Raw genomic sequence first — 20,001 nt, 5'->3', positions numbered from 1 at the left:
TTGGCCCACCAAGCCTGCACCAACCAGCAATCAGGTGATCCAGCACTTCAACTCCCACTCCCAGTCTGACCTTTCTGTCATGGGCCTCCTCCAGTGCCATAGTGAGGCCCACCGCAAATTGGAGGAACAGCACCTCATATTTCGCTTGGGCAGTTTGCAGCCCAGTGGTATGAACATTAACTTCTCCAACTTTAGATAGTTCCTCTGTCCCTCTCTTCCCCTCCCCCTTCCCAGATCTCCCTCTATCTTCCTGTCTCCACCTATATCCTTCCTTTGTCCCGCCCCCCCCTGACATCAGTCTGAAGAAGGGTCTCGACCCGAAACGTTGCCCATTCCTCCCCTCCAGAGATGCTGCCTGACCTGCTGAGTTACTCCAGCATTTTGTGATACCCTGTGCAGTAACACTATTCGACGCGCTCGGAACAATTTACAATATTTACCAAAGCCAATTAATCTACAAACCCACATGTCTTTGGAGTGTGGGAGGAAACCGGAGCACCCAGTGAAAACCCACGCGGTCATGGAGAACGTACAGATTCCATACAGACAGCACCCGCAGTTGGGATCGATCCTGGGTCTCTGGCGCTGTAAGGCAGTAGCTCTGCCGCCGTACCACTGTGCCGACCTATGATGGTGGTGCATTTAAAGGGGATTGCATTTATTGATGCACTGGAAGCTGTTTGTACGGAGCAAAACCCTTGTTGCAGCATCTGTTCTGCGGGGCCTGAAAGTGGAGAAACCTCGAGTTACTGACACGGACAGATCTTCACACCTTTAGTGATTGTTTAACAATGCAACACCAGTGCTTGAAATAGGTTCAGTACTCTAAATTGAGAGAGCGCACTGCAAATTAGACATTAAGTGTGCTCGACATGCGTTAAGGTTCAGGAGCTACAGTCCAAATCCTCTGTTTATTTAAGGACAATTAATGTTCAAATGGCAAAGTAGATTTAAAAATAAAATTCTCCATAATGAGATTTTTTTTTGCATTGAGCATGTAGTGTAAACAATTCCGAAGAGAGACACAAAAAGCTGGAGTAACTCAGCGGGACAGGCCGCATCTCTGGAGAGTCAAGTCAAGAGCGTTTTATTGTCATATGTCCCAGATAGAACAATGAAATTCTTATTTGCTGCAGCACAACAGAATATGTAAACATAGTACACTGTAAACAATACGATAAACAAGAGAACAAAGTTCAGTGTATATATACGCACACTCACACACACACACACATATATATACACACACATCTATATGTGTACACACGCATACACCAACACACACAAAAAAAACAATAGTCTATTGTAGTTCAGAGAAGGGATTTGTGACGTTTCGGGTCGAGGCCCTTCTTCAGACTAGTTAGGGATAAGGGAAATTAGAGATATAGACGGTGATGTGGAAAGATAAAGAACAATGAATGAAAGATATGCAAAAAAGTAACGACGTTAAAGGAAACAGGCCAAAGGAATTTATTCACAAAATGCTGGAGTAACTCAGCGGGTCAGGCAGCATCTCAGGAGAGAAGGAATGGGTGACGTTTCGGGTCGAGACCTTTCTTCAGACTGGGGGGCGGGACAAAGGATAGATATAGGTTGGGACAGGAAGATAGAAGGAGAACTGGGAAGGGGGAGGGGAAGAGAGGGACAGAGGAACTATCTAAAGTTGGAGAAGTCGATGCTCATACCGCTGGGCTGCAAGCTGCCCAGGCGAAATATGAGGTGCTGTTCCTCCAATTTCCGGTGGGCCTCACTATGGCACAGGAGGAGGCCCATGACAGAAAGGTCAGACTGGGAGTGGGAGGGGGAGTTGAAGTGCTCAGCCACCGGGAGATCAGGTTGGTTAAGGCCATTGTTGGCTGTTTGTTGGGTGAAAATGAGAAGCTAGTGCGACTTGTGTGGGGGATGGATAGAGAGAGAGGGAATGCCGGGGCTACCTGAAGTGAGAGAAATCAATATTCAATCCGCTGGGCTGTCAGCTGCCCAAGCGAAATGACCAATTTCTCTGTGTTTGGGGTGAATACGATTGTTTCCCTTCCTGTTGCAGAGAGGGCAAGGAGTTGGTTCCTGTCTCGGAGATCCCCCTGCAGACCCACCGGGTGGTGGCAGCGTGTCATTCACTGGTGCAGATGGACGACGGCACATTGGTTGGTGATCCCCTTGAAAAGGCGATGCTCACGGCTGTGGACTGGACGCTCACGAAAGGTGAAACGGCTGTTTTTGTTTTTCTGTAATACAGTGCTACGAAGGTGGGCAGATTTTGCAAGTTAAAATGGATAACATTCTTTGCAAGAATTCAATGCATGCAGATTTCATTAATTGCACCCTGTGATATCTTGAATTTGTTTTGTTGATGTATTGGTTGAATTATTGCATGTTGCATTAGTTTAGTTTACAGATACAGAGTGAAAACAGGCCCTTCGGCCCACCAGGTCTGCACTGACCAGCATTCCCTGCATATTAACACTAGTTAACACTAACAAGTGTGCTTGACATACGTTAAGCTTCAGAAGCTACAGTCCAAATCCTCTGTTTATTTAAGGACAATTAATGTTCAAATGACAAAGTAGATTTAAAAATAAAATTCTCCATAGTGAGAATTTTTTATTGCATTGAGCATGTATCATATCATATATATACAGCCGGAAACAGGCCTTTTCGGCCCACCAAGTCCGTGCCGCCCAGCGATCCCCGCACATTAACACGATCCTACACCCACTAGGGACAATTTTACATTTACCCAGCCAATTAACCTACATACCTGCACGTCTTTGGAGTGTGGGAGGAAACCGAAGATCTCGGAGAAAACCCACGCAGGTCACGGGGAGAACGTACAAACTCCTTACAGTGCAGCACCCGTAGTCAGGATCGAACCTGAGTCGCTGCATTCGCTGTAAAGCAGCAACTCTACCGCTGCGCTACCGTGTAGTGTAAACAATTCCGAAGAAAGACACAAAAAGCTGGAGAAACTCAGCGGGACAGGCAGCATCTCAGGAGAGTCGTCAAGAGTGTTTTATGGTCATATGTCCCAGATAGAACAATGAAATTCGTACTTGCTGCAGCACAACAGAATATGTAAACATAATACACTGTAAACAATGGGGACAAAAACACTAGGGACAATTTACAATTACCCCAAACCAATTAACTACAAACCTGTACGTTTTTGGAGTGTGGGAGGAAACCGAAGATATCTGAGAAACCCCACGCAGGTCACGGGGAGAATGTACGAACTCCGTACAGACGGCACCCGTAGTCAGGATCGAACCCGGGTCTCTGGCGCTGCAAGGCAGTGGCTCTACCGCTGTGCCACCCTAATAGTAATAGTGGAGTTAACTATCTCTTTGAGCCGCTCCAATTTTTCGAGACTGTTGGCTTCGAGGCTATGTGTACTGCTAATATGTGCATATGCCATTCTTTCTCACACTGCACCTGCACCTGCCTTGTTGCTGACATTTTGTTTTTGCCCATTTCCCTGCAGCTGTGTTTTTCAGATTTTCTTTTCCCCCCACTCATTCCTCGTGTTTATACTTGAACCTCGTTGATTTAAACTATGACAGAGACTATGATGCAGTAGAGGACAGCAGAGGAGCAGGTCCTTCAGCCCGCAAAGTCCAAGTTACGAGCAGGCGTGTAAATTCACAAATGAAAGTGGCTTTTATCCCTACTTAAACCAGTTGAAGAGGAGGCAAAAAAAAAACAACAAATTCCTATGCGATTCCAAACAGCTCCCTGTAACCTAATCAATGTGGGCAATCTGCAGACCTAAGCATGGTACAAGACTTGGTCTTCCATTAGGAGGGCAACTCCCAGTACATTGGTGTGGGCCACCTTTACTCCAGAGATGGTTTTGACACCAGATGATATCATGTGTGTGACGTTCACAAACATTTGCCATACAGTCACACCAATAAAAAGCAACAAGACATGCAAAATACATTTTAACATGAACATCCACCACAGCGACTCCTCCACATTCCTCACTGTGATGGAAGGCGAAAAAAAGTTCAATCTCTTCCCTTCTTCGTTCTCCCGCGGTCGGGGGCCTCGAGCCTTCTGCTGACGGGGTGATCTTACTCCCGTAGCCGGCGGTCGGGCCCTCTGTGTCGGGGTGATCAAGCTCCTGCATCGGGGGGGGGGGGGGTCTCAACTCCCCCACTCTGGGCGACCTATCCCGGGTCGGGGCTAGTCGAACCTCGTGCGGCTTTGGAGCTTCCTGACATCGGTCTCTACTCGAGACTGCGAGCTCCTCGATGGTGAAATCCGCAGAACGCTGTTGGAACGCTAGAGATTGCAAAATTTCTCTTGGTTTTTAAACCCTAAAGCTCTCCCTCCTACAATCATCCTTAAAGTAATGAAATGCACTTAAATTTACTGATTCAATACAAAAAGGTTAACTTTGATCCTGGCCTGAACTGAGGAAACTGCCGAAGTTTGCTATTGCTTTTGGAGTCCGCAGGCACAGAGCAGGTGTCCAGGGCTTGGTTCACACCTGTTGGAATCTCAAGGCCGTGCTCAGTTAAATGCTTAAAAGCTGGTGGATCTAAAGGAATCGGAAGTAGATCTGAGCTCTAATGTTTGAGACTCGTCTACTGGTAAATTGTTTTCAGTGGCCAATGGTGACCCCTGGAGAATCTTGTGGAAATTGCAGTCAAACACAAGTTAAGCTGCAGACGCAAGGAACTAACTGCAGATGCTGGAGTTTTAAACAAAACACAGTGCTGGAGGAACTCAGCGGGTCAGGCAGCATCTGTGGAGGGAATGAACAGATGGGTTTTTTGGTCTCTACCCACCTTCAGATTCAAATGAAGCTTTGAGTTTTTGTCAGCCAGTTAAATTTTTCTGTTGCTTTACACCACAACATCTTGTTTTCAATTTGGTCATGAAAACTAAGGGGCAAAGGGCCCTTTAGCCCACAAAGGCAGTACCTAACATGATGCTAAGTTAAATGTAGCTCCTCTGACTGCCTGTCATCCATATAATTCCATTTCCTGCATATAAAAGGATTGATCTAAAAGATAGGACATGTTGGTTGGTGTGGGCAACTTGGGTCAAAGGGCCTGTTTCAAGGCTATATGACTATGACTATTGCAAAATTATGGTCCGTAAATAGTGATGATGGATTTCTCCACAGATTAACTAACGCGAGCTTGCCAGGTTAAATGGCCTCATTATGATTTGATCATTCCTTTTAGATTTAGATTTTAGATTTAGAGATGCAACGCAGAAACAGGCCCTTCGGCCCACCGGGTCCGCACCGCCCAGCGATCCCCACACATTAACACTATCCTACACCCACTAGGGACAATTTTTACATTTGCCCAGCCAATTAACCTACAAACCTGCACGTCTTTGGAGTGTGGGAGGAAACCAAAGATCTCGGAGAAAACCCACGCAGGTCACGGGGAGAACGTACAAACTCCGTACAGTACAGCACCCATAGTCAGGATCGAACCCGAGTCTCTGGCGCTGCAATCGCTGTAAAGCAGCAACTCTACCGCGGTGCCACCGTGCCGCCCTGTTTTTTTGCAGAAACCTTCCCATGCCTTTTAATGTTTGTCCCTTGTTGACTGCCCAACCTGCTTCAAGTGAGGGTCGCATTACTTTCCAAAGCCTGTTGTTTTGATAAACCAATGATGAATGTTTTTCAAAGTTATTTACAGTGCCACATTCAACAGTTAGAGATAGAGACACAATGTGGAAACAGAACCTCCAGCCCACCGAGTCTACACCGAGCAGTGATTACCCCATATACTAGCATTATCCTACACACCAGGGACAATTTACAATTTTACCTACAAACCTGTACGTCTTTGAAATGTGGGAGGCACCCAGAGAAAATCCCCTGAGTCACGGGCAGAACGTACAAACTCCTGGAAGACAGCACCCGTAGTCGGGATCGAACCCGGGTCTCGCGCTGTAAGGCAGCAAATATTCCGCCGCGCCGCCTAAGTTTGTCTGACGTTTGCCTTTACTCTTGCAGATGAGAAGGTTTTCCCCAAAAGTATCAAGTCCCAAGGTCTGAAAATCCACCAGCGCTTTCATTTTGCCAGTGTGTTGAAACGCATGTCAGTCTTGGGCTCCTACGAGACGATGGGCTCCACGGACCTGCAGTACTTCAGCACAGTGAAGGGGGCGCCGGAGACCTTGCGTAGCATGGTAAGGGCCTGACGTGGCAGAGAGCTCGCTAAATCTGGGGAGGTGTAACCGCACTCTGGGGGGGAAGAGGGTGACGGGGTTGTTTTCAAAAAGCCCCTCATTTGCGGTTACAAGCAAAAGACCATTATCAGGCAGCTGAGGCCACTCCTTTCCCTGCCTTGTCATTAAATATAAATTCATAGCCATCTCTCATTAAGTGGCAATGTGACAGATTAATGCAATGGCAAAACACTGGGGTACGATGTGGAGTCCATTGCCTGGAAGGATTGTTGAAGCAGATTTACGGGTACCTTTTGAAGGCGTTGGATGCAGGTTAGTAGGGGTGGAAAAGGCCAGGCTGTGAACTAAGAGCAGCCCGAGTTGGAGATGTCGGTCTAAGAGCTGGCACAGGCATGTTGAGCTAAATGGCTGCTCTGTGCATACAATTCCATGACCCTTTTGAAGCTGAAACGAAAAATTTTAATGCAAGGTGCCTTTGTTTACTAAAGTACAAGAACATAAAGGGTATAAGAAGATAACTGCAGATGCTGGTACAAATCGAAGGTTTGTCTGACGTTTGTCTTTACAAGTTTTGCTGGTACAAATCAGTCTGAAGAAGGGTCTCGACCCGAAACGTCACCCATTCCTTCTCTCCCGAGATGCTGCCTGACCTGCTGAGTTACTCCAGCATTTTGTGAATAAATACAAGAACATAAAATTTGGCTTCGCATTCGCCTAAATTCCCAGCCACAGTTTGAGGCTGTACACCTTGTGACTATCAAGGGTGGTATGTCCACACTCCAGTAGATGGATTGACGTTGGCTTTTACATTGGAGCTTTGAGTTTTGATGCCAGAGGCCCCAGTCTCACTCCATTTTTAATGAAACTATATGAATATTAAAGTCTGAAGAAGGGTCTTGACCCGAAACGTCACCCATTCCTTCTATGCTGAGATGCTGACAGCCCCCGTTGAGTTATTCCAGCATTTTGTATCTACATTCGATTTAAACCAGCATCTGCAGTTTCTTCCTACACATTACAGTTCTTATTGAGTTGTAAGACGATGTTTTTATATTTCTGTAGAAAAGTCCAACACTGTGCAGATTGATAAGTTCTGAGATTCATAACTCTGAAGGCGTTGAAGCTGAGCCATTTAATGCAATGCACACTTCATGAATCTCGCCTTAAGCTCTATTGTTGGCAAGGCTTTGTATGTGGTTTGTTGGTTAACTACACAAGTGGTTGTTTTCTAGTTCTCAGAGCGTCCAAGTAATTATGATTCAGTCCACACTGAGATGTCACGAGAGGGAGCAAGAGTATTGGCCTTGGGGTACAAAGAGATGGGATACCTCACTCATCAGCAGGTAATCGTGTTCTTTCTTGCTTTGGGTAATCAAGCCGTACGAATAGCAAAGTTACCCCACGATCATAAATGCCCCATTCTGCACGTATCCTCCAAAGATGCCGCCTGACCCGCTGGGTTACTCTTAACACTGTTTTACTCAAGATTGCTGCAGTTCATTGGGTCCCTTGATTCTGAGCCAATGTGGATGTATTGAAAGAGCCAAAAGCCTGGTCCAGGAGTGTGTTTTAAGGTTGCTCTGAATGATACGAGGTTCAGACATCATAAAAGTGGGCTTCGGTAAATGGAGCTTTAGCTGGGCGAACAGAATCTGGTTTGATGGCTAGGGGTTAGTTGGGCTGAGGGAAATTAGAGAGGTGGGAGGAAGGAGATCCTGCAGGAATTTGAACACAGGTGAGAAATTTAAATTGGAGGCATAGCACCATAGCCAGTGTGGGGCAGCAAACTCTCAGATGAAAGTTAAGTGAGCAGGTGTAGGACACAGTGGTACAGCGGTAGAGTTACTGCCTTGCAGCGCCAGTGGCCCGGGTTCAATCCTGACTACGGGTGCTGTCTGTACAGAGTTTGTACGTTCTCCCCATGACCAGTGTGGGTTTTCTCCGGGTGCTTTGGTTTCCTCCCACACTCCAAAGACGTACAGGTTAATTGGTTTGGTAAAATTGTAAATTGTCCCTAGTGTGTGTGGAATAGCATTAGTGTGCAGGGATCGCTGGTCGGCACAGATTTGGTGTGCTGATGGGACATATACAGTATCAGATCATTTAATAGGATCCTTCGTTCCTTTACCAAATGCTCTCGGTGGAGTTTCGACCATGTCCTAGTTTTATTGATTCTTTGCTCTGACATTTCTTCAGTAGTCCACACAGGCCAGTCAGTGCACTGAGCTGCACATCACATTGAAACTGAGATTGAACGTTTAGGGGCATGTAAATTTGTTTACCGATGTTCTTTGACAGCTGGCAAGACTATGCACTTTGAAATTGTAGAGTTGTTGCCTGTTAGGTTTGCCAGTTTTTTTTTTGCTTGGAGGCTTTATAACATTTTGTTTCCATATTTTTCGCCCTGGCTAGGTACGCGAAATAACCCGTGAGGATTTGGAATCGAACCTGAAATTTGCAGGTTTCATGGTAGTCTCTTGTCCCCTCAAGAGTGATTCAAAAGCCGTCATTAGAGAGATCCAGAATGCATCGCATCAGGTTAGTACACGGTTACTGCTCCAAGTCTCACTTAGTCAATGAGCGGTTGGTTGAAGTAACAGCCAACAAGAGCTTTCACCTGGAGCACTCGGGGCGGCACGGTGGCGCAGCGGTAGAGTTGCCGCCTCACAGCGCCAGAGACCAGGGTTCGATCCTGACTACGGGTGCTGTCTGTATGGAGTTTGCACATTTTCCCTGTGACTGCTTGAGATTTTCTCCCGTTTCTTCCCACATCCCAATGATGTACAGGTTTGTCAGTTAATTGGCTTTGGTAAAAATTGTAAATTGTCCCTTGTGTGTGTGTTGCTAGTGTATGGGGATTACTGGTCAGCGTGGAATCAGTGGGCCGAAGGGCCTGTTTCCACATTGTATCTCAAAACCAAACTAAGCTTTAAGAGCCAAATCCTCTGAATCATGTGTCAGACACACATGACTGGTGTCCTCTGATCATTAACACAACACCCACATGTGAATTAACATTTTTGGTTTACGAATCCTCAAACATTTCTTGCATCAGTGGCATGTTAGAGTTGCTGCTTTACAGCGCCAGAGACGCTGGTTCGATCCTGACTATGGGTGCTGTCTGTACAGAGTTTGTAAGTTCTCCCTGTGACCGCGTGGGTTTACTCCGGGTGCTCTGGTTACCTCCCACATTCCAACGACGTACAGGTTTGGAGGTCATTTGGCTTCTGTAAATTGTCCCTAGTGTGAAGGATAGAACTAGTGTACAGGCGATCGCTGGTCGGTGTGGACTTGGTGGACAGAAGGGCCTGTTTCCGCGCTGTATCTCTAAACTAAACTATCTGACGGGCAAGTGGCAAAATTAACCATGAAGTTCAATGGCACTAATTAGAATACAGTTTTAATTATTGCAGATTAACTCATTCATTCTAATTTTTTTCAATCATTTTCCCTCGCCTATTCTTCCATTTGGTGTTTTCCTCCTCCAAATCCTGGTTGGTTATCCTTGTGCTTTTTCCTATCATTCAACCCTTTCCCCCTCTCACCTCTGCTCTCTCCGCCTTCACCACATCACCACATCCTTCGAAATTCTGAGAAACAATCTTCTCAAATACCAGGAAGCAGTAAAGTCTGCTAGAGCACAATACTTCTCCGACCTTATTTCCAAAAACTCTCATAACTCCAAGGTCCTATTTAGAACAATTACATCTGTCATATGTCCCGCCCCCAGTACCAGCTTAGTTGGGTCCCCTGCTAAGTGCGAAGAATTCGCTAAATTTTTCACCAACAAAGTTGAGAACATTAGAATGAACATTTCCCCTCCCACCCGTGACCTAGCTGTCTCACTAGTCTGTTCATCTAAATTGGACTGCTTCCAACCCGTCACTCTATCTTCCGTTGCAAAGCTTGTCTCCGCTATGAAACCTGCAACCTGCCCCCTTGATCCTGCCCCCACTGCCCTTCTGAAGGATGTCATTGCAATAGCCGGTCCCAGCATCCTCTCTATTATCAACAGTTCTCTGGCCACTGGCACTGTTCCAACCAGTTTCAAGCACGCGGTGGTCCAGCCCCTACTGAAAAAACCTAACCTAGACCCCACCTTGCCTAGCAACTACAGACCCATTTCCAAACTGCCATTCCTGTCAAAAGTCCTTGAAAAGGCAATTCTAAACCAATTAGTGCCCTACCTACACCAAAACACCATCCTGGAAAGTTTCCAGTCAGGTTTCAGAGCCCACCACAGCACAGAGTCTGCCTTGTTGAAGGTACACAACGACCTGCTTCTCGCCATCGACACCAGCGACTGTGCAATCCTGCTCCTTCTCGACCTCAGCGCAGCGTTCGATACAGTGGACCACACCATCCTTATTGACCGTCTCCGGTATTGATGGCACTGCCCTGAGCTGGTTCGCTTCGTACCTCAAAGATAGGAGTTTCGCCATCAACATAGGCAGTTATTCCTCTGCTCCAGCTAGCCTCTCCTGCGGAGTTCCACAAGGCTCCATCCTAGGCCCCATTCTCTTCTCTCTATACACGCTCCCCCTTGGCCAAATCATTCAAAGGCACGGCATTTCTTTCCACTGCTATGCCAATGACACTCAGCTTTACCTCCCCCTGAAACCCAACAACCAGTCAAATTTAAACAGCCTCTCACACTGCCTTGAGGACATAAAATGTTGGATGGCACAGAACTTCCTCCAATTAAATGAGAGCAAGTCTGAGGTCATCCTATTCGGCCCCCCCGACTCCATCAAATTGATAACAGGCAGTCTTGGAAGTCTATCCTGCCTAGTCAAACCGCATGTCAAAAACCTCGGCTTGATATTTGACTCTGCATTAAAATTTGATAAGCAAGTCAACGCAGTGGTAAAAGCCAGCTTCTTCCAACTTCGAACCATAGCTAAAATCAAACCTTTCCTCCAATTCGACGACACAGAAAAAATCATTCACGCTTTCATTTCCTCCCGCCTAGACTACTGCAACTCCCTATACACTGGGATCAGCCAATCTTCCCTGTCCCGCCTGCAACTGGTCCAAAACGCCGCAGCGAGACTCCTGACGGGTACCCGTAAAATGGACCACATCACCCCGATTCTGGCCTCTCTCCACTGGCTCCCTGTACGGTACAGAATCAACTTCAAGCTCCTCCTATTCACGTATAAAGCCCTAAATGGACATTCCCCCCCCTACATCAAAAATCTTCTAACCCCCCTCTCTAACTCCAGGTCCCTCAGGTCGGCCGACTTGGGGCTACTCACTATCCCGCGGTCTAGGCTTAAGCTCAGGGGTGACCGCGCTTTTGCGGTTGCAGCTCCTAGACTGTGGAACAGCATCCCTCTCCCCATCAGAACTGCCCCCTCCATCGACTCCTTTAAGTCCAGGCTCAAAACCTATTTCTACTCCCTAGCGTTTGAGGCTCATTGAGGAGGCGCTGTGAACTGTTTGCGTGCTACTGTATGTTTCATTTTTTTTCCTTCCCATTGGAACCTAATCAGATGTACAGCACTTTGGTCAACGTGGGTTGTTTTTAAATGTGCTATACAAATAAAATTGACTTGACTTGACTTGACCTTACATTCTCAGTCCAACACTCCAGCACACACTCCATCTTCCTCCTCAACCATATTATCCTGCTGAAAAATTAGCAGAGTCAGACAGCATGGAAGCGGGCCCTTCGGCCAACGCTGACCAACATGTTCCGTCTACACTAGTCCCACCTGCCTATGTTTGGCCCATATCACTCTAAATCTATCCTATCCATGCACCTGTCTAAATGTTTCTTAAGCGTTGGATAGTACCTGCCTCAACTACCTCCTCCGGAAGCTCGTTGCATACACCCACCGCCCTTTGTGTAAAAAATAAATAAAATTACCCCTCGGATTCCCATTAAATCTTTTCGCCCTCACCTTAAACCTATGTCCTCCGGTTCTCGATTTCCCCTACTCTGGGCAAAAGACTCTGCGTTTACCCGATCTATTCCTCTCATGATTTTGTACACTGCTATAAGATCACCCCTCATCCTCCTGCGCTCCAAGGAATAAAGCCCTAGCCTCCTCACCGGTGCGGCACGGTGGTGCAGCGGTAGAGTTGCTGCCTTACAGCGAATGCAGCGCCGGAGACTCGGGTTCGATCCTGACTACGGGCGCCGTCTGTACGGAGTTTGTACGTTCTCCCCGTGACCTGCGTGGGTTTTCTCCGAGATCTTCGGTTTCCTCCCACACTCCAAAGACGTACAGGTATGTAGGTTAATTGGCTGGGCAAATGTAAAAATTGTCCCTAGTGTGTGTAGGATAGTGTTAATGTGCGGGGATCGCTGGGCGGCGCGGACTCGGTGGGCCGAAGGGCCTGTTTCCGCGCTGTATCTGTAAATCTAAATCTAAAAACCTCTCCCTATAGTTCTCCTGCATTAATTTCCCCTGGACCTCCTTATCCATTGTGTTCTGGACCTCCTTATCCATTGTGTTCATCCTTCACTCGTTCTGTTTCTCTGTCTTCCCACAGATAGTTATGATAACCGGTGATAACCCACTAACAGCCTGCCACGTGGCCCGTGAACTCCACTTCCTACAGAAAGTGCACACACTGGTCCTCCAGGCACCACACGACAAAGGTAAGCCAGCGCTGCTCCCGTAGTCTGGCTCACTAAGCTCGGTTGTGTTGTCTTTAAAAGGGACAGAGTATGTGTCCGGCGGGCACGGGCGACAATCTGAAGAAGGGTCCCGACCTGAAACGTCACCAGTCTGCTGGTGCAGCCCTGTTTCCTGCATATTTCTATTGTCCACTTGTGGTGACCCTGAACGTGAATGTGCGGAGATGTGGGGAAAGGTGAGACGGGGCAAAAGGCTAATCAGCATGGTTTTCCCAATTGTAACCCCTTACTGAAAGCCATATACAATACAATACAATATATCATTGTACAGGGGTACAATGAGATTGGGAATGCGCCTCCCATACGATGCAATAAAATAATTAGCTAGTCAGTATTAATTTAAACAACCCAATGAAACAAATTAGAACAGTTTTAAAACAGAATAAAGTGCAAGTAGATCTGTGCCGGTTCACTGTGCGATGAGACCATCCGGCTCAGCAGGACCGGTTCATAGCAGCTATGGCCCTGGGGATGAAGCTGTTCCTGAGTCTGGAGGTGCGGGCGTAGAAGGCCTTGTATCGTCTGCCCGATGGTGGAAGTTCGAACAGACTGTGGTCAAGTAGGAGCGAGGAAAGATGCAAAGTGCACGAGTAACTCTGCGGGTCGGGCAGCATTCCCTGAAGAGCACGGATGAGTGACGTTTCGGGTTGGGACTCTTCTTCAAACTGATCGGGAGAGAGGAAACCTTGGCTAGGAAAAAAAACTGCAGATGCTGGTTTAAATCGAATGTAGACACAAAATGGTGGAGTAACTCAGCGGGTCAGGCAGCATCTCGGGAGGAATGGGTGACGTTTCGGGTCGAGACCTTAGGATTTATCTCTTATTAGCGTAAAAAATATTTAGCATGAAGATTATTGTTGCACTGCCTCTCACTGGGATGCCAATCCTACACTGAGAAAGTGGAAGCAGAACTCAATCCATCAGGACTTGAGGGAGAAAACAACGAAACTCTGGGAATGATTTTCATCAGAGCTTAGATAACCAACTACTAGCATAACTGCTGTGAGACAGAAATCCCACTCTTAGCAGCGTTTTTCAACTGACAACATAGAAACCTAGAAAATAGGTGCAGGAGTAGGCCCTTCGAGCCTGCACCACCATTCAATATGATCATGGCTGATCATCCAGCTCAGTAGCCTGTACCTGCCTTCTCTCCATACCCCCTGATCACTTTAGCAAAAAGGGCCACATCTAACTCCCTCTTAACTATAGCCAATGAACTGGCCTCAACTACCTTCTGAGACAGAGAATTCTACAGACTCACCACTCTCTGTGTGAAGAAATGTTTTCTCATCTCGGTCCTAAAAGACTTCCCCCTTATCCTTAAGCTGTGACCCCTGGTTCTGGACTCCCCCAACATCGGGAACAATCTTCCCGCATCTAGCCTCTCCAACCCCTTAAGAATTTTATATGTTTCTATAAGATCCCCCCTCAGTCTTCTAAATTCCAGCGAGTACAAACCTAGTCTATCCAGTCTTTCTTCATATGAAAGTCCCGCCATCCCAGGGATCAATCTAGTGAACCTTCTCTGTACTCCCTCTAAGGCGTACGTCTTTCCTCAGATTAGGAGACCAAAACTGCACACAATACTCCAGGTGTGGTCTCACCAAGGCCCTGTACAACTGCAGCAGAACCTCCCTGCTCCTAAACTCTTACACTTGCATTAATTTTGTCACAGATAAGCAGACTGCTATCCAAATATAAATGCTTCATAAGATGTGTTGAGCATTCAATATAACTGTAGAGCCTGGCCTCTAGTGGCGCAGGTAGGAAGTGCAGCTGTTAAAATAACAAACGGCATACCGCACGAGATGCAACACCTGTCCCTTTACCTCCCCCCTCAACTCCATCCAAGGACCCAAACAGTCTTTCCAGGTGAGACAGGTTCACCTGCACCTCCTCCAACCTCATCTATTGCATCCGCTGCTCCAGATGTCAACTTATTTACATCGGCGAAACCAAACGCAGGCTCGGCGATCGCTTCGCTCAACACCTGCGCTCAGTCTGTGTTAACCAATCTGATCTCCCGGTAGTTGAGCACTTCAACTCCCCCTCCCATTCCCAGTCTGACCTTTCTGTCATGGGCCTCCTCCAGTGCCATAGTGAGTCCCACCGGAAATTGGAGGAACAGCACCTCATATTTTGCCTGGTGGTATGAACATTGACTTCTCCAACTTTAGATAGTTCCTCTGTCCCTCTCTTCCCCTCCCCCTTCCCAGATCTCCCACTGTCTTCCTGTCTCCACCTATATCCTTCCTTTGTCCCGCCCCTCCTGACATCAGTCTGAAGAAGGTAATTATTCACAAAATGCTGGAGTAACTCAGCAGGTCAGGCAGCATCTCAGGAGAGAAGGAATGGGTGACGTTTCGACCTGAAACGTCACCCATTCCTTCTCTCCTGAGATGCTGCCTGACCTGCTGAGTTACTCCAGCATTTTGTGAATAAATACCTTCGATTTGTACCAGCATCTGCAGTTATTTTCTTACACTTAAACAATTTCAATGGTGGTCGGAACCTTTGTGGAACAGTTGGTTAGATAGATCAAAGAAGTGCACTTGCAGTTCATATGACTTTATTTATCCAAAATATGTTGAAGACTGTAGCAAAGATGTTAATTCCTGATCTAGCCTTGCATTGTAAGACTTTATAGCAGGCAATGAAAAATGAAAGGTGCCATCTGAGATATCAAAGGCTATTTATTTATACAGTATTTGGTTCTCTCAATACAGGAAATGTTACCTCAATAGGACACGATGCACTATGTTAATAAAAGGAGAGATCTAATGACAATAGTACCTTCAACTACGACATACTTTATAACTGTCAGCTTTAGCAAATTCAGACATTGGTAAAATGTGTGGTATTTGTGATCTCAAGATCAATGAAATTGTTTTTACTTCCAAGTTATGTCTGCCCCTGTTCCATGAGCATATGTCTAAAAATTAAACCCAAAATGTTTGCACACTTCCTCGTTCTGTTTTCGACTGATTGGATGAATGGATGTTTATACGTTTTAGGAGCAGAATTAGGCCATTCGGCCCATCACTCTGCCATTCAATCATGCTGATCTATCCCTCTCGACCCCGATCTCCTGACTGCTCCCCATAACCCGTGACACCTTTGTGTTTCAATGATAAAAAGACAAATGGCAGCGTCTGCAGACTTATGTAGCAGGGATGATGTTTGTGGATGGTAGATGCAGTTGTTCAAAACAATGAGGGATGTGTGGTGGAGAGCTAAACATTGGAAACCAGATGTTATCTGATTTCAGTTCTGTTTTGCATCAGGATGTGGTAAACTGCAAGATAAAAATCAAAAAATTTGCACCATTTGTATTACTTGGCATGTTGAAATTCTGCATGATAGAAGTGACTAATGTGACAAATGTAAGGAGACGGTGGCACAGCGGTAGAGTTGTTGCCTTGCCATGAATGCAGCGCCGGAGACCCGGGTTCCATCCCGACTACGGGTGCTGTCTGTACGGAGTTTGTATGTTCTCCCCGTGACCTGCGTGGGTTTTCTCCGTGATCTTCGGTTTCATATCATATCATATATATACAGCCGGAAACAGGCCTTTTCGGCCCTCCAAGTCCGTGCCGCCCAGCGATCCCCGTACATTAACACTATCCTACACCCACTAGGGACAATTTTTACATTTACCCAGCCAATTAACCTACATACCTGTACGTCTTTGGAGTGTGGGAGGAAACCGAAGATCTCGGAGAAAACCCACGCAGGTCACGGGGAGAACGTACAAACTCCTTACAGTGCAGCACCCGTAGTCAGGATCGAACCTGAGTCTCCGGCGCTGCATTCGCTGTAAAGCAGCAACTCTACCGCTGCGCTACCGTGCCGCCACACTCCAAAGATGTACAGGTTTGTAGGTTAATTGGCTTGGCAAATGTAAAAATTGTCCCTAGTGTGTGTAGGATAATGTTAATATGTGGGGTTCGCTGGTCGGTGCGGACCCGGTGGGCTGAAGGGCCTGTTTCCGCGTTGTATCTCTCTAAAAAAAAAAGAAACATTAAATATCAGTCGGTAAAACTTGCCAGGGAATGTTGGGTTTAAATTGGGTCAGATTGAAAGGGCGTGCCTTTAGAATGGAGATGAGGAGGTTATCTGTGGTTGAAGGGTGGTGAATGTGTGGGATTCATTGCCACGGACAGTTGTGGAGGCCAAGTTATTGGGTATTGTTGACAGATTCTTGATTAGCAAAAGTGTCAAGGGTTATGGAGAGAAGGCAGGAGAGTGTGGTTAAGAGGGAAAGATACAACAGCCACGATTGAATGGCGGAATAGTCTTGATGGGCCGAATGGCCGAATTCTACTGCGAGAATTTGTGAACCTCTCCATTCATCAAAAACAGAACGAGGAAGTGTGTAAACATTTTATGAACTTATGAATGAAAGACACATAATGCTGGAGTAACTCAGTGGGTCAGGCAGCATCCCAGGAGAACATGGATAGATGATCAGAAAGCTCTTTGTGCCTGTCCTTGGTAAACCAGCATCTGCTTGTCCTTGTTTCTACCATTTTGTAAGGTATGTAAAGTCCTGTCTATGTTTCCGAAGGCTAATTGTTCACTGCTGATCCCTCAGGAGCAGAATGGAAGTGGAAGTCAATTGACGGCACAATTATTGTTCCCATGATTATGCCGACTGGAGAGCTGACCAAAGATTACGACCTGTGTATGACTGGAGAAGGTCTTAATTACTTGAGTACCATGAACAAACCGTTTCTGATGAAGCTAATGCCTCACATCAAGGTGTTTGCCCGGGTCGCACCGAAACAGAAGGTTAGATTTTACAATCAAACCGTGTTATCATGATGCCTTAAATGTAGCACCCAAAGCTGATTCACAGGAAAGTCAGACACAAAGCCAAGGAGGTGCTGGGGCAGCAGCTCCCGATCTTTCAGAATAAAAGCATTTGTTCAGTGCAAAAACAATTGTGTCCCAAACCCTCTGTCCTTCCAAGTAAGCACTGTTATGGGCCGCTCCTTTTAAAGGGTTGGGGCTGTCTGAAGATTCCTGGGGCTTTATCTTGAGCTTTATCACTAAACTACAATATATGCAATATTAAAGCTTCGTTCTATCGTCCGTGCCAAACCTCTTTAGACTTTAGAGAGACACTGTGGAAACTGGCCCATCGGCCGACTGAGTCCACGCCGACCAGCGATCACCGCGTGCACTAACACTATCCCACACACTAGGGACAATTTGCCACTTTCATCGCTGGTCGGCACGGACTCGGTGGGCTGAAGGGCTCTGTGTCCAAACTAAAGTCGGGTTGTGACTGAATGCCTTCTCCTTCTGTCTGCAGGAGTTTGTAATCACCAGTTTTAAGAGCCTGGGTTACACCACCTTGATGTGTGGCGATGGGACTAATGACGTTGGAGCCTTGAAGCACGCTGATGTTGGTAAGCAGGTACAACTGGTGGTGCACAGCCCGATGCAGTGAACCCTAATGCAAACATTGCTGTAGTTTCAGCTCTGAATGCACAAATGCTGCCTGTTGAATCCAAACGCTCTCAAGTCCTATATTTATCACAACTTGCATTTTCTGCCGTTTGCCAGTCCGCTATCCTGCAAGCCCGAATTACTCACACTGGCTGATTTTATTGGATTTCTTTCCCATCACCTCATCAAACCCTGCTTCATTTTCATTTATGAATGGCGGGACTGTCGTATGTTGAAAGACTGGAGCGACTAGGCTTGTATACACTGGAATTTAGAAGGATGAGAGGAGATCTTATCGAAACGTATAAGATTATTAAGGGGTTGGACATCTTAGAGGCAGGAAACATGTTCCCAATGTTGGGTGAGTCCAGAACAAGGGGCCACAGTTTAAGAATAAGGAGTAGGCCATTTAGAACTGAGATGAGGAAAAACTCAGTCAGAGAGTTGTGAATCTGTGGAATTCTCTGCCTCAGAAGGCAGTGGAGGCCAATTCTCTGAATGCATTCAAGAGAGAGCTAGACAGAGCTCTTAAGGATAGCGGAGTCAGGGGGTATGGGGAGAAGGCAGGAACGGGGTACTGATTGAGAATGATCAGCCGTGATCACATTGAATGGCGGTGCTGGCTCGAAGGGCCGAATGGCCTCCTCCTGCACCTATTGTCTATTTATTCTGGTTTTGTTTGGCTAGCATGTTTTGAAAATCCACTTTTACCTTCCACTGCTATTGCAGAGCCCACTGAATACATTTCTCTTCCTTGATCCATATAACATAACTAAGTCACAGTCATACAGTGTGGAAACAGGCCCTTCGGCCCAACTTGCCCACACCGACCAACATACCCCATCCACACTAGTCTAAACCTGCCTGCGTTTGGCCCGTATCCCTCAAAACCTGTTCCAATCTATGTCAACCAAGTCATTTTTTTTTTTTTTTAATGGCAGTGTTGGAGTAACTCGGCAGGTCATGCTACTTCTCTGAAGAACATGGATAGGTGATGTTTCGGGTTGGGACCTTTCTTGATTCCGACTCGAAGCATCCCCTATCCACTTTCTCCAGAGATGCTGCAGCACTTCAGTTACTCCAGCACTTTGTCTTTTTTTGTTGTTGTAAACCAGCATCTGCAGTTACTCGTACCTTCTAAGTCTTTGGTTGCTTGTTCTAGGTTGGACTTCCGGTTATTGTGCACTAGTCATAGGAACAAGAGCTCATTAAGTTCCTCCACTGCTTGAGAGGGTTCAGAAAAGATTTACGAGGATGTTGCCAGGACTAGTGGTGGTGAGCTACAGGGAGAGGTTGAGTAAGTCTCTATTCCATGGAGCGCAGGAGGATGAGGGGAGATCTTATAGAGGTGTACAAAATCATGAGATGAATAGATCGGGTTGATGTACAATCTTTTACCCAGAATAGGGGAATCGAGGACCAGAGGACATAGGTTCAAGATGAAGGGGAAAAGATTTAACAGCAATCCGAGGGGTAACTTTTTCACACAAAGGGTGGTGGGTGTACGGAACAAGCTGCCAGAGGAGGTAGTTAAGGCTGGGACTATCCCATTGTTTAAGAAACAGTTGGACAGGTACATGGATAGGGCAGGTTTGGAGGGGTATGGACCAAGCGCAGGCAAGTGGGACTAGGGTAGCTGGGACATTGTTGGCCGGTGTGGGCAAGTTGGGCCGAAGGGCCTGTTTCCACACTGTATCACTCTATGCTCTGCCCTTACTTTATGGTTGATCTTCAGCGGG

The 20,001-nt window shown here is 46.7% G+C and overlaps 1 protein-coding gene across 1 annotated transcript in view; it reads left to right on the top strand.

Moving 5' to 3' along the window:
• atp13a1 (ATPase 13A1) overlaps window positions 1-20,001 on the top strand; it is an 82,990-nt gene that overhangs the window by 50,261 nt on the left and 12,728 nt on the right. The window contains exons 13-19 of the mRNA XM_078429527.1: window positions 2,045-2,202; window positions 5,981-6,156; window positions 7,389-7,499; window positions 8,569-8,694; window positions 12,658-12,766; window positions 17,403-17,599; window positions 18,126-18,222. Of these exons, the coding sequence (XP_078285653.1) occupies window positions 2,045-2,202; window positions 5,981-6,156; window positions 7,389-7,499; window positions 8,569-8,694; window positions 12,658-12,766; window positions 17,403-17,599; window positions 18,126-18,222 (974 nt within the window). The remainder of the gene's footprint in view (window positions 1-2,044; window positions 2,203-5,980; window positions 6,157-7,388; window positions 7,500-8,568; window positions 8,695-12,657; window positions 12,767-17,402; window positions 17,600-18,125; window positions 18,223-20,001) is intronic.

This window comes from Rhinoraja longicauda, chromosome 37 (assembly GCF_053455715.1).
Source record: "Rhinoraja longicauda isolate Sanriku21f chromosome 37, sRhiLon1.1, whole genome shotgun sequence".
NCBI lineage: Eukaryota > Metazoa > Chordata > Chondrichthyes > Rajiformes > Arhynchobatidae > Rhinoraja > Rhinoraja longicauda.
Note: the sequence above shows the minus strand (reverse complement) of the source record. Positions and strands in the feature narration are given on the sequence as shown.